The 15,042-nt window shown below is 40.7% G+C and overlaps 1 protein-coding gene and 1 long non-coding RNA gene across 2 annotated transcripts in view; both read right to left on the reverse strand.

Annotated features, from left to right (window-relative positions):
* Positions 1 to 15,042, reverse strand: part of LOC310730936 — a 208,752-nt gene that overhangs the window by 169,731 nt on the left and 23,979 nt on the right. The window contains exon 2 of the long non-coding RNA XR_014535022.1: positions 13,000 to 13,117. This is a non-coding gene — a long non-coding RNA (uncharacterized lncRNA). The remainder of the gene's footprint in view (positions 1 to 12,999; positions 13,118 to 15,042) is intronic.
* LOC310730919 (hatching enzyme 1.2-like) lies at positions 9,467 to 12,231 on the reverse strand. The gene is made up of 8 exons (XM_083550157.1): positions 12,082 to 12,231; positions 11,908 to 11,938; positions 11,744 to 11,809; positions 10,837 to 10,989; positions 10,635 to 10,752; positions 10,349 to 10,527; positions 10,043 to 10,124; positions 9,467 to 9,964 (listed from the first exon to the last, which is right to left on the reverse strand). Exons 1-8 carry the CDS (start codon positions 12,145 to 12,147, stop codon positions 9,838 to 9,840), a joined length of 822 nt encoding a protein of 273 aa, XP_083406283.1. The 5' UTR covers positions 12,148 to 12,231; the 3' UTR covers positions 9,467 to 9,837.

The raw sequence follows: 15,042 nt of genomic DNA on the forward strand, positions 1-15,042 counted from the left end.
ATACATAAGAAACTTTGAAATGTCAAATAACTACTTAAAAAACTACTTCAGTACAGTAACAAATTACATTTACTTTGTTACTGTCCACCACTGCTATCTATCTATCTATCTATCTATCTATCTATCTATCTATCTATCTATCTATCTATCTATCTATCTATCTATCTATCTATCTATCTATCCTCTGTCTGTTGGTAAGTCCAAATGTCAGTGTATTTCTGTCTAGGATGTTTATTATTGTAGTAATATACTCATTAATGAAAAAATAAAAAGCCATTCTCAGATTCTTTGACCAGTAGGTGGCGTGTGTCAGTGCACTAAACAGATGCTGAGATACTGCCTCTTTTACTGTTTGGCAGCTTTGCTGTTATAGGCAACTATTTTAGATTATTCAAAATACTATTGATCAGCTTTTATGTATCAAATTGGTTATGTTTGGACAAGTCACATTTTACCAGACAGTTTTATGGTTGCCATTAATACTCTAGCAAGAAGAGAAAAAAAACAAGAAGAAATGTAGAATAACAGTAGGGTACCTACACAGCTTCAGTGCTTGGCTTCCTAATAATAATAATGAGTTTGCTGTTATATTATGCAACATTAAAACAGGAATGTTGTTTTTAGAAGTGCAGATAGTCATTAAGTATGAGAAGGATCATGCATACTCTGAACTCTGATCTTTAAAAGCGTTTATCTCTATTTCCAGGCAGCATTTGTGCAGTAAAAATACATTCACATTGACATTGATGGCATTTGGAAGATGCCTTTATCGAAAGTGACTTTAAAGCAGATGAGGTTAAGGGACTTGCTCAAGGGCCCAGCAGTGGCAATGAACTTGTGATCTTCCGATCAAAAGTCCAGTGTCTTAACCACCGAGCTACCACCTTATACTAATACAGACATAGCTGGAATTCATTATGTCATCAGATGCACATGATGGGGTAATATGAAGAAAGCTTTCGATTACAGCTGCATGGTAGGTGATCAGATCTGTCCAAACTATTTTCAGTGTACATTTCATGGTATTGATATTTTTCAGTTCATGTTAAACAATAGATTCTCATTGGCCTCTCTTTTTGTTTGAACTTTTGAACTTTTTGTTCAAGAATAATTTTTTTTGCTTTGAATGCGTACATCAGGACAGCGGAGACACCCGGCGCATGTGGCAGGGCATCCAGGCGATCACGAATTACAAGACCACATCACCTGCTTGTGACCGTGACCCCTCCCTCCCAGATGCGCTGAATGACTTCTACGCCCGGTTCGAGGTGCAGAACAACGTGGTGGCGAGGAAGACCATCCCTCCTCCCAGTCACCAGGTGCTCTGTCTAACCACAGCTGATGTGAGGAAAACTCTATGCAGAGTTAACCCACGGAAGTCTGCTGGACCTGACAACATTCCTGGCAGAGTGCTCAGGGATTGTGCAGAACAACTAGCAGATGTATTCACTGACATCTTTAACATCTCCCTGAGCAGCGCCACTGTTCCCACGTGCCTCAAGACGACAACCATCATTCCTGTGCCGAAGAAGTCTTCTGTCTCCTGCCTCAATGACTATCGTCCCGTTCCACTCACACCCATCATGATGAAGTGCTTCGAGAGGCTCGTCATGAGGCACATAAAGACCCAGCTCCCACCCGCACTGGACCCCATGCAGTTTGCGTATCGTCCAAACCGCTCCACGGACGATGCCATCTCCACAACCCTCCATCTGGCCCTCACCCATCTGGATAACAAAGACTCTTATGTAAGGATGCTGTTCATAGACTTCAGTTCAGCATTTAACACAATCATTCCTCAGCACCTGATTGAGAAGTTGAGCCTACTGGGCCTGAACACCTCCCTCTGCAACTGGATCCTGGACTTCCTGACTGAGAGACCTCAGTCAGTCAGGATCGGGAACAGCATCTCCAGCACCACCACACTGAGCACTGGAGCCCCTCAGGGCTGTGTGCTCAGTCCACTGCTGTTCACTCTGCTGACTCACGACTGTGCACCAACGCACAGCTCGAATCATATCATTAAGTTTGCTGATGATACGACCGTGATGGGTCTAATCAGCAAGAACGACGAGTCAGCATACAGAGAGGAGGTGCAACGGTTAACAGCCTGGTGTGGAGCCAACAACCTGTCTCTGAACGTGGACAAAACCAAAGAGATGGTTGTTGACTTCAGGAGAGCACAGAGAGACAATTCTCCACTGATCATCGAGGGATCTTCAGTGGAGATCGTCAAGAGCACCAAATTCCTTGGTGTTCATCTGGCGGATAACCTCACCTGGTCACTTAATAATGGAATAGCCAGAATAGAATAGAATAGCCTTTATTTGTCACATATACATTACAGCACAGTGAAATGTTGTTCTTCGCATATCCCAGCTTGCTTGGAAGCTGGGGTCAGAGCGCAGGGTCGGCCATGATACGGCGCCCCTGGAGCACACAGAGGGTTAAGGGCCTTGCTCAAGGGCCCAAGAGTGGCAGCTGGGCAATACCGGGGCTTGAACCACCGACCTTCCGATCAGTAATCAGTAATCCAGCGCCTTAACCACTGGAGCCACCACTCCCCACTTAACACCAGCTCCATCACCAAGAAAGCCCAGCAGCGTCTCTACTTCCTGAGAAGGCTGAGGAAAGCTCATCTCCCTCTCCCCATCCTGACCATGTTCTACAGAGGGGGCCATCGAGAGCATTTTGAGCAGCTGCATCACTGCCTGGTTTGGGAACTGCACCGTCTCGGGTCGCAAGACCCTACAGAGGATAGTGAGGACAGCTGAGAAGATCATCGGAGTCTTTCTCCCCTCTATCATGGACATTTACACCACACACTGCATCCACAAAGCACACAGCATTGTGGATGACCACACACACACCCGTCACACACACACTTCACCCTCCTACCATCAGGGAAACGGTTCCGAAGCATTCGGGCCGTCACAACAAGACTGTGCAACAGTTTTTTCCCGCAAGCCATCAGGCTCCTCAACAAACATCTGAACTGAACTCTCTCTCACACACACACACATACTCACACACACACACTCACACTTACTCAACAAACATCTGAACTGAACTCTCTCTCACACACACACACATACTCACACACACACACTTACACACAACTGTGTGACTGATCTGTACAACCGGACTCAACACACATACGTACACTTCGCACACCCAGGTTTCAACACCATTTACACCTTTCATTGTCGCAATAATGTTTACATGCCGTTTGTTGTTTGTTGCTGATCTTCCGGGACTTGCTCTCTTTGCACAATATTCTCTCCAAATCCTTTGGTCACTGATCACTTTATTTTTGATTGCTGCTATTGCACAATTGTTTACATTTCTCTGTTTTCATTTTTCTGCTACTGTGCACCTTATTTTGTTACAACAGGTTTTACTGGCGGAGCTATTGTTGTTTTTATTTTTATATTTTGTGTATTTTGTATTGTTCTGCACTGTCCTGTGTTGTCTCGCACTGTCTTGTGATGTCTTTGCACTGTTTGCACCAGTTGCACACATGCACTTTATGTGGCGAGGATCTTAGTTCCTGGCCCTGTGTTCTTCTGTTCTGTGACTGTTGTTTACTGTTGTTTTATGTTGTTTTATGTAGCACCTGGGTTCAGGAGGAACGTTGTCTCATTTCACTGTGTACTGCATCAGCTATACATGGTTGAATGACAATAAAAGCTTCTTGACTTGACTTGACTTGACTTGACTTGATCAGTTCCCAATGACTTAATATTTTTTGTAAAAGTCAATTATCTGGTGTATTTTTCCTCTTGGTGAAATTTTTATTCTGGATTTCCATGAACCTTTTTTTAAATATTCTTAATTGAACTGTAATTACATTTGAATTAAGGATTTGAGGAACACTGAGTGAAGAAGATTTTAGATCTGGTGCATACAAGTGTTTTATATGCTGAAGTTCAGTATAATTTTACTGTATAATGTGGTGTGGAGTGGTTGGTAATCCAGCGGTTAAGGCGCTGGGTTACCAATCGGAAGGTCGGAGGTTCAAGCCCGGGTATCGCCAAGCTGCCACTCTTGGGCCCTTGAGCAAGGCCCTTAACCCTCTATGCTCCAGGGGACCCTTACGAGTAAAAATAAATCAAGGACCGTGACGTCGGAGCGGCGTGGGGCCGCCTTCCCGTGGGCTCATCACCTGCAGGAGGGACCGTAAGGGACCGGTGCTGAGAGGATTGGGCAGCAGTCGAAGGCGGGGGCCTTGACAGCCCGATCCCTGGACACAGAGAAGTGTCTGGGGAATCTGCTTAGACTGCTGCCCCCGCGACCCGACTTATGGATAAGCGGGAGAAGATGAATGAATGAACGAATGTGTAAGTATAGTTTTCATTATTCACTTTGGTCAGAATTCAGCAACTGAATTTTAATGTCAGATTTTCTCAGAAAGTGTTATCTGAAGAGCAGGATTTCTCAACCCCAGTGTCACACATGAAAGTCTGCACAGAAGTAAACCACAATATTACAGTAGATAAGTTAAAGAAAGCATTTACAGGCAAAGACGAACACATACTGTAAGTACATGCAGTTTCACCACAGCGAACAATGTTTCTTAACACAATTTTGTAACACATTTGAGGACATTTTATTAAGGTATTACACCAAAGCCTGTGAATTCTTCGAAAATCTATAGCTGGATGCTTGCCAAGAAAAGATGTTGTTATCGGCGCTTCATATTAGATTAAATCAGATTAGATTCGACTTTATTGTCATTGTGCAAGTTACATGTACAGAGTCAATGAAATGCAGTTAGCATCCAACCAGAAGTGCATAAGTGGCCTATTTACAATAAAAAACAGTAGATAAACCCGGTATGAGGTCCATATCGCCAGGCCATTAAAAAAAAAAGATATATAAAATGATCTTGCAGGCTGGATATAATTGTACACCAGGCAGGATGTGTTTTGTTTGACATGTTGTTTGACACATATGCTCTAGGGCAAACTTGATAATTTCATTAAGCAGAGGTCAGGCATTGAGTCTGAGGCTTAGACCTTCACAATGAAAGAGTAAGATGGGTAAAAAAATAGAAGGAATGAAGGAGGGGATGATTAGTGCAACATGGCTGTAGTCACAGATGATCAGCAGTAACATTTTGCATAGCTTAGGAAGCATTGCAGTTACATCCAGTTGGTTGCCTCAAGCCATTCTGCCACTACTGGACCATCACAGCACAGAAACTGCTCTAGTTAAAATCACTAATGACCCGTTTTTAGCTTCAGACCAAGGCTACATCTCGCTGTTAGTTTTGCTAGATCTTAGTGCTGCATTCAACACTATAGATCATGATCATCTCCTGGATCGCTTACAAAATTACATTGGCATTCAGGGACAGGCATTAAGATGGTTTAAATCCTACCTGTCCGATCGTTACCATTTTGTAGACTTAAATGGAGAACTATCCAGGTTACTGCAAGTAAATTAGGGGGTGCCACAAGGTTCAGTTTTAGGACTCCTGCTTTTCACAATATACATGCTTCCCTTCCCTTAAATTATTCATTCATTCATTCATTCATTCATTCATTCATTCATTCATTCATTCATTTATTTTCTCCTGCTTATCCGTAATTCGGGTCGCGGGGGCAGCAGTCTAAGCAGGCCCCCGCCTTCGACTGCTGCCCAATCCTCACAGCACCGTCCCTTACGGCCCCTCCTGCAGGTGGTGAGCCCACGGGAAGGCGGCCCCACGTCACTCCGACGTCACGGACCTTGATATTTCCCTCGTAAGGGACCCACGGAGCATAGAGGGTTAAGGGCCTTGCTCAAGGGCCCAAGAGTGGCAGCTTGGCGATACCGGGGCTTAAACACCAGACCTTCCGATCGGCAACCCAGCGCCCTAACCGCTGGAACCACCACTTCCCGCTTTAAATTATTATATCATCCAAATAGGCAGAGGAATATGCACTTTGTGCAAAGTTGATTCTATGGAACAAATGGTAAAACATTTCTAGAGTTCTGAACATCTCAAACAGAAGGGCACCAAACTGGCACAACTCAAACCGATTGGAAAAATAGGCAGTTATATATATGATGAAGGAACTTATAAATCATGTTTTCTGGCATGTTTATTGATTTAATAAAAAACAATCATGGTTTTTGATTAAATTACCAGCCCATTTGTCTGTACATTGTTCTTGATGTGACAGATACACTATCTAACGTTTTTGTTTTTCTCACCTTAAAACAGTCAAATGTATTAAAAGTGATAAATCTTCAGGGTCTTTTTTAGAAAAACAATTTAGAAGATATCAGAGAAGAACGCCTCTGCCACACACTGAGTGGTATGGCTTTCTTTCTATCACATTGCACAATCCATAAAGTAATTTCAAGTAATCTGTTTACTAATGGCTTGACAAGGTCCCTGCTTCTTTTAAAATAGACTTTAATAAAGGACAGTGTGCAATGGAACAGAAAACATGGTCAGTATTAGCCATAGCTATCAATTGTTAAAGGAATAATGGTATAATTTCCACTACTAACATAACTGCCATTTTTTAATATATAGTATTGAAACGCTTTATATACAGTGGGTACAGAAAGTATTCAGACCCCCTTAAATTTTTCACTCTTTGTTATATTGCAGCCATTTGCTAAAATCATTTAAGTTCATTCTTCTTCCTCATGAATGTACACACAGCTCCCCATATTGACAGAAAAACACAGAATTGTTGACATTGTTGCAGATTTATTAAAAAAGAAAAACTGAAATATCACATGGTCCTAAGTATTCAGACCCTTTGCTGTGACACTCATATATTTAACTCAGGTGCTTTTCATTTCTTCTGATCATCCTTGAGATGGTTCCACACCTTCGTTTGAGTCCAGCTGTGTTTGATTATACTGATTGGACTTGATTAGGAAAGCCACACACCTGTCTATATAAGACCTTCCAGATCACAATGCATGTCAGAGCAAATGAGAATCATGAGGTCAAAGGAACTGCCTGAAGAGCTCAGAGACAGAATTGTGGCAAGGCACAGATCTGGCCAAGGTTACAAAAAGATTTCTGCTGCACTTAAGGTTCCTAAGAGCACAGTGGCCTCCATAATCCTCAAATGGAAGACGTTTGGGACGACCAGAACCCTTCCTAGAGCTGGCCGTCCGGCCAAACTGAGCTATCGGGGGACAAGAGCCTTGGTGAGAGAGGTAAAGAAGAACCCAAAGATCACTGTGGCTGAGCTCCAGAGATGCAGTCAGGAGATGGGAGAAAGTTGTAGAAAGTCAACCATCACTGCAGCCCTCCACCAGTCGGGGCTTTATGGCAGAGTGGCCCGACGGAAGCCTCTCCTCAGTGTAAGACACATGAAAGCCCGCATGGAGTTTGCTAAAAAACACCTGAAGGACTCCAAGATGGTGAGAAATAAGATTCTCTGGTCTGATAAGACCAAAATAGAACTTTTTTGCCTTAATTCTAAGCAGTATGTGTGGAGAAAACCAGGCACTGCTCATCACCTGTCCAATACAGTCCCAACAGTGAAGCATGGTGGTGGCAGCATCATGCTGTGGGGGTGTTTTTCAGCTGCAGGGACAGGACGACTGGTTGCAATCGAGGGAAAGATGAATGCAGCCAAGTACAGGGATATCCTGGACAAAAACCTTCTCCAGAGTGCTCTGGACCTCAGACTGGGCCGAAGGTTTACCCTCCAACAAGACAATGACCCTAAGCACACAGCTAAAATAACGAAGGAGTGGCTTCACAACAACTCCGTGACTGTTCTTAAATGGCCCAGCCAGAGCCCTGACTTAAACCCAATTGAGCATCTCTGGAGAGACCTAAAAATGGCTGTCCACCAACGTTTACCACTCAACCTGACAGAACTGGAGAGGACCTGCAAGGAGGAATGGCAGAGGATCCCCAAATCCAGGTGTGAAAGACTTGTTGCATCTTTCCCAAAAAGACTCCTGGCTGTATTAGATCAAAAGGGGGCTTCTACTAAATACTGAGCAAAGGGTCTGAATACTTAGGACCATGTGATATCAGTTTTTCTTTTTTAATAAATCTGCAACAACGTCAACAATTCTGTTTTTTTTTTGTCAGTATGGGGAGCTGTGTGTACATTCATGAGGAAGAAGAATGAACCTAAATGATTTTAGCAAATGGCTGCAATATAACAAAGAGTGAAAAATTTAAGGGGGTCTGAATACTTTCCGTACCCACTGTATATATAAATATATATATATTACACCATATAGGCAGATGTTTGTGGTAATATGACAAACACACCCAAACCGTTGCAAGAACAGGCTACGCAGGTTTTGCTCCAATCCCAGTGGGTGTAGAAGGCTTTAGATAAAATTAAATAGAGGAAGCCAGGTGCCACTGGACTTGATCTAAACCTCCTGTTGAGAGTTGTGCATTGAATTGCTGCAGTATAGCCAGGTTGATCTGCATGTCCGTCCCCTCTGCCATTAATCACCAGTTACAGAAAATCATCTGCTGAAAGTAGTACAAAGGGCAACCAACCACTGCGAGTGTAAGAAACTGAAAATGCCCGCATAGTAACTAGTTCACACTGTGAGTGTCACATGTGGCACATGGACAAGAGACACAACTGAAGATGTGGTGGGGTGCAGTGGCCCCTGGAGAACCTACTGGCTATCAGATTCTGCTGCATGACAGTTTTAAAACTTTGCTAATGCTTGGTGTGCAGAATAAATGGTTTGGCAGGCTTCCATTTCCATGGTTATCTATCTAGGGTACCCTAGGACACTGGCATGCGAGACTATGGAGAAAAACTAAGAGACAGGCAGAGCCAGCTCTTTATTTTGATCACATTGTCAGTGAGCTTATGAAAAAATTAACACTTATCAAAAACAATGAAGTAGCTTTTGCTTTGTGAGGTCTAAGCACACAGGCTGTGTGTGTGTTCCTGAAAGCACAAAAAGAAGGTCAAAGGTAAACTGATCATAATAAAACACAGATGAGAATCCAGAGATGATGCTAGACCACATGCCACATGTTTAGGTCTGAAAAGAAAGAAAAAGACATTCTAGAAAATTGTGTGTTTCTTTCAGGCCATAGCAGTCCACAAACTTCAGTTCCCAGCAAACACTGCAAACTACAAACATGGCCACCCTGGACTACACTTCCCAAAGTGCTCATCCAATTCTGTGCTCAAACTCACAAATCTTTAGCTCTCATTTTACAATAAAAGCTATGTTGGAATAATGGTTAGGCTCTTGAGTTACTAGTCTGAAGATTAAGGATTAAAACCATAGCTATCCTAGCTGCAAGTGTGGGGCCCTTGAGCAAGGCCCTTAACTTTTCTGCATAATAGCTGATCTCAGCTTTTACACAATTAGTATATGTAAATAAATGCATGCTATATAACAGTTTGGGGAAGAACCACATATGGGTGTGAGAGATAATATAATGTGATAGAAGATAGAAGAACGATGCAGCCCACCACCTGTTATCAAAATATGAATTCATACACTAATGTTTGTATGCATTATTATTTTTTTTATTTTTTTTAATTGCATGTAAAAAATAAATTCCTTGTCACATGTAAATTACAGATTACACAGTGAAAATCTTTGCATATCCCAGTGATGTTAGGAATCTGGGGGCACCGTCGGTCATGTTACAGTGCCCCTAAAGCAATTAATCAGAAATAAGAGCTCTAAGACTTTATTATTAGGCTTCAACCACTGACCTTTTGATCAGTAATCCAGTGCCTCCCCAAAAAAGCAGATCTAAATAGCATCAAAAGTAGAAGCGAAATAAATCTAGATTAAAGAAAAGAATATATTTAAAATGTGACAACGGAAAGCAGAACATTTGTGAAAGCATTCGGAACACACTGATGATGTTTAACTGCAGTAGAGCCTGTTAACACGCAGAATGTCGTTGTGGCTCATCTCAGTGGCACGTCCGATGGAAACATACTTGTCTGGTGTAGGGAGGATGGTCGGATAGCTGTTCATGGAGAAAGCATACCTAGAACAATAAAGTGTGATTTCAGTTATGCATATAATCGTGCCGTTATTTAAATAAGAAAGAAAATGATTATTTTACCTCGAATAGTGCATGATGGAATTGTAGTCATATGGAGTGTTCAAATTGTTGGTGGCTACTTTCACAAAATTGATTAATGCATCTGTGAATATTTTAATCACATAATTAGATCATTAACTGCTTTTTACTGTCAGAACAAACATTTTAGAAATAAACTGGATTTCTAGATTCATCACTAAACATTTCAGTTCATTGAGGAACAGAATCTTTGAGTTCCCAGATGCCATGAACAATGTTATGGTCATTAATTAAAATGAATAAACTTTATTAGTTCGAAATAAGAAATAAAATTGATTCCCTGCTCACCCTTCCTGATATTTCGGATAAGGATTCTGACGTGTTTGTCACGGTCTCTACGGCACTGCTCATGATGAAATCCCAGAGCGTGAAGAAGCTCATGTTGGACAACTTTGTGGTACATACAGCCGTTGCGGTTTAGGGACAAAACCTGCTTTCCATTAACGCGTCCAACATAAGAGTAGCACCTGTACAGCACAAATACATCCTCAAGACTGCTTTCATTACATGAGAACTGGATTGGAGGTGAAACTGTTTGTCAAAATAGTCATCAATAACAGGATTAGTGACATACCCTTTGTCTGAGATTATATTAATGTAATTTACTTCCTTTCTGCGAGGTACAAATCGGATACAGGTCGACTTTTGGAAGGAGTCCATTGCATGCTGGATAACATCTTTTTCAGGTGGTGCTGCCAGAAAGAGAAGCTTGTTAAAGGTAAATAATGAAGCTCTGACAAATATTCCTTTGAAGCCAGATAAAATATTATACTCACAGTACTGACTGGAAATGACATAAGGCACATAAACCATCATATCTTGGCTTCTGATCCACATGCACTTATTAGAAGTACATGGATCTGCATTCTGGAGTCCAGTGAACACGGCTATGTCACCATGTATAATGGTGAAATTACCGTCTGGCTTTCCTGTTCAGCAAAACACAATTGTGGATTGAACACTGAGATTGTTAGTGTATGCAGTTTCATTCATGTATCAGTTTATTCATGTTTATTATGTGTCTCAAAACCACTGACACTCGATCTAGTGAAAATGTTTGTTAGTACATCAGTGCATTATGATGTGGTTTAGTGTTTTATTGAATGTTCTCTCTCTCTCTCTCTCTCTCTCTCTCTCTCTCTCTCTCTCTCTCTCTCTCTCTTACTCTTTCTCTCTCTCTCTCGCTCTTTCTCTCTCTCTCTCTCTCGCTCTATCTCTCTCTCTCTCTCTCTCTCTCTCTCTCTCTCTCTCTCACTCGCTCTCTCGCGCTCTCTCACGCTCTCTCTCTCTCTCTCTCTCGCTCTCTCTCTCTCTCTCTCTATCTCTCTCTCTCTCTCGCTCTCTCTCTCTCTCTCTCTATCTCTCTCTCTCTCTCTCTATCTCTCTCTCTCTCTCTCTCTCACTCTTTCTCTCTCTCTCGCTCTCTCACGCTCTCTCTCTCTCTCTCTCTCTCTCTCTCTCTCTCTCTCTCTCTCTCTCTCTCTCTCACTCTTTCTCTCTCTCTCTCACTCTTTCTCTCTCTCTCGCTCTCTCACGCTCTCTCTCTCTCTCTCTCTCACTCGCGCTCTCTCGCTCTCTCACGCTCTCTCTCGCTCTTTCTCTCTCTCTCTCTCTCTCTCTCTCTCTCGCTCTCTCTCTCTCTCTCTCTCTCTCTCTCTCTCTCGCTCTCTCTCTCTCTCTTACCTGCATTCTTGTTGGCTCTTTCAATTATGGCAGAAACTGAGTAATAATCACTGTCAATGCTGTTATCTGAAATGGAATTAATAATATTAGTAAAATGTGATATGAGTATTTGATGTAAAAATAAAATATGGTACAGATAAATTCATTAAAAGTGTGAATCCTACCAATCTCCTCAGAGGTTTCATTAACGAATGCCTGTTTGATAAATAAATATTTATATATACACATTTTAATTAAATACATTAATTATATTGATTAAATACATTAATTAATATATGAATTATTTTCTTTTAATTATCCATAATATCTTTAATGTGGTTAATATTTCTGTAACTCACCCTAATGGAATGACTCTGAACACTGACGCTGAGCAGGAGCAGGACGATGCCTTGTATCAGGTACATGATGAAAGTCTCAGTGTATCAGCAGTGAGAGTGGAGAATGTGCTGCAGAAGAACAGCTTAAATACTCTCAAGTGTTTCTCACTTCCTTTTCACACAAAGCAGCTTCTCTTTCTAGAAAATCTTATCCAAAAATGTTCAGCCTTTTTTTTTTTTTAAGTACTTCTGAACCTTTTCTAAAAGTTTTCAACTGTTCAAACTTGAGCTGATATAAATTCTAATTATATTAAATAAATGAAAATTATAAAGCAGTTTTTCAAAATTGTGTAGATTAAAATCTCAGGGCTACAGATTTATTTGTTTAATTACATTTTATTTGTATAGCTATTTTTAATAATGGACATTACAATAATGGAAAATTAATTTTATCCTTATAGGCGCATCCTTTATGTTAATGCCAGAGGAGAGTTTACAGCATGCAAAACTGTTTGTGGAAATTATAGTCCTAAACCATTGCAAAAATAATGGTTCTTATTCATTGCAGTCCAAAGATTTTCTAAGAGTTTACTATCGACAGTAATCTCAAGGGTTTAATAGATTGACTAAACAACCAAAAGTTTTTGGACACCTGTCTGGATATTTTATTTCACATTAAGTCCCATTTGCTGTTTGTGGTGTAAATCGTGTCTTTAAACCAACAACTTACTCTTTTGTTCTGCTTCTTAGCAATTCACGCACCTGACCTATTACACATTTAGTCTGATTCTTCAATAAACATGTTCTAGACACAACACTGTTATAATATCCTCCACTCCACTGGGAAGATGTTTCACCAGAATTTGGATTTTGCTTGTGGAGATTTGTCTGGCCAATCGCTACAAATCCTTTTCTCCTACCTCAGTGTCCAACCTGAACCTCCACTCTCCTCCACTTCTCCTTTCCCTGCTGTCTCTGTAGACGTCTTCCTCCTCTCCTTCTCCTCCACTTCTCCTTTCCCTGCTGTCTCTGTAGACGTCTTCTTCCTCTCCTTCTCCTCCCTCAGCCAACAGCAGCGAAATTTCCACTGGTACCCTGTTGTTAATGATACCTGTGGTGGTCGTTGGTAACCCGGGTCTCAACCGATCCGCCATGAAATTCTGATTCGTGATCCGCATTTTAGATTTGGCACATGTTTTACACTGGATGTCCTTCATAACAAAACCCTCCACATTTATCCAGCTTGAGACAGTCACTGAGAGTCACCTGACCTGTGCAACACTAATGACTGGGTTATTTATTTAGAACTGTGTTAAATTAAAATAAAAACAATTAGTCTCTACGGTACTGCACATGAAAGCCCAGAGTGTGGAGAAACCTATGGTGGACTGTGTGAAAGTAAACACAGACATTGCAGTTTAAGGGCAAAACTTGCTTATCATTCCTGCAACCCACTGAAGAGTTGCACCTGTACAACAAAAAGGAAATTTTGGAGAATGCTGTGAAATTTGTTCGGAGTCCAAAAAAATTCAAAACCGAGGAGAACCACCGCGAGCTGGTCGTCGACCGTAATGAGTCTACATGATGTGCACTGGACTCGGGCCAATTCATTTTTTTTTTATTGAATTTAAATATATATATCTCGATTTGCAAAAATCGAAAAATGGATCTTTTGACCTGTGTTGAAGTGTGAAATCAATTTCTTTATTCAGGAGGCTCCACATAAAACTACAGGCCATGAGGAAGGTCATGTTATAGAATACTTTAAATATGTATCTTCCATTATCTTTACAAGACTTTAATATGCTACCTTATGTTTCCCACTTGTTCTGGGTAAAAGGTAAAAGAATGCACGTGAGGCAAATATTTAAAGCATTTTATTTTAGTCCAATTACTACAGATTTTGTAAGTATTCACATTGTGTGGCAAAAACCATCACAAATTGTCAAAAATGTGTTATGGAATGGTTTTAAGGAACAATTGTGGTACTGTGCAATATTCTGTAGTTATGTATTAAACATTGCTTCTACGTGGTGGAATCATCTTATTCTTCACGTCTATAAAATCTGTTCACCGTTATCGCCTTTATATTTATAATAATAAAGATAAAGGCGATAGCAGTGAACAGATTTTATAGAAGTGAAGAGTCTGGTTGTTGGTGGTACACCATGCTGTCAGGCTTAGGATTCCTAAAACTAATAAGCGTTCCTAAAACTAATAAGGCACAAACTTGTGTTCCTACTTTGAGTGGTTCCCTGGTTTGATGTACTCAAGAATAACATCTAGATCAGGGGTCACCAACCTTTTTGAAACTGAGAGCTACTTCTTGGTTACAGATTAATGTGAAGGGCTACCAGTTTAATACTTCTAAAATAAAAAAAATGCTCAATTTACCTTTAATTATGTTATTATAAATAAATAATGATATTCATCTATATCTAGTCATCTATATTTTAATATTGTCATTTTCAAATTCACACCAATGTAAGTGTGATTTAAAAAACATTAGAAGCAGCTCACAGGTAAGTGGCGCTATGGTGAACTATTTTTAGAAAAGGCACACAGGCGACGCATGTGGTCCTTGTGGGCACCATGTTGGTGACCCCTGATCTAGTAGAATATCAATCATGTGTGATTTTGCCACAATGGCATCTGCAAAGTCTAAATATTTTGTTTCTCTATTTAGTGAACCTAAAGCAAATCATAGAATAATTAAACCTAGAAATCTGTTTAAAAAGCTTAAAACATCCATATTAACTCTTCAATGTGGAGACACGATGTTAAAACTGTATAATGTCATTTCAGAGAGAAATCTGGACTGGATTTTTTCTAATTTCCTACTGAAAAGTTTGACAATAAAACACAGTTAATATCATAGTTATGATTAAACAGTATGTTCACAGATAATGTCAACAATTTTCAAATAGAACTCATCAATTTAAACACTAATATGTACTATGATGGGTAAAGTATTATGCTCTT

This window comes from Silurus aristotelis, assembly GCF_946808225.1.
Source record: "Silurus aristotelis genome assembly, chromosome: 9".
NCBI lineage: Eukaryota > Metazoa > Chordata > Actinopteri > Siluriformes > Siluridae > Silurus > Silurus aristotelis.

Bases quoted from the DNA above. Each gene is read 5' to 3' on its own strand.
- LOC310730919 (XM_083550157.1), bottom strand. From the start codon at position 12,147: ATGTACCTGATACAAGGCATCGTCCTGCTCCTGCTCAGCGTCAGTGTT. The intron at 11,939-12,081 runs GTGAGTTACAGA...TTTATCAAACAG, and splicing joins TTCAGAGTCATTCCATTAGG to GCATTCGTTAATGAAACCTC. The intron at 9,965-10,042 runs GTAAAATAATCA...TTATTGTTCTAG, and splicing joins TCCATCATGCACTATTCGAG to GTATGCTTTCTCCATGAACA.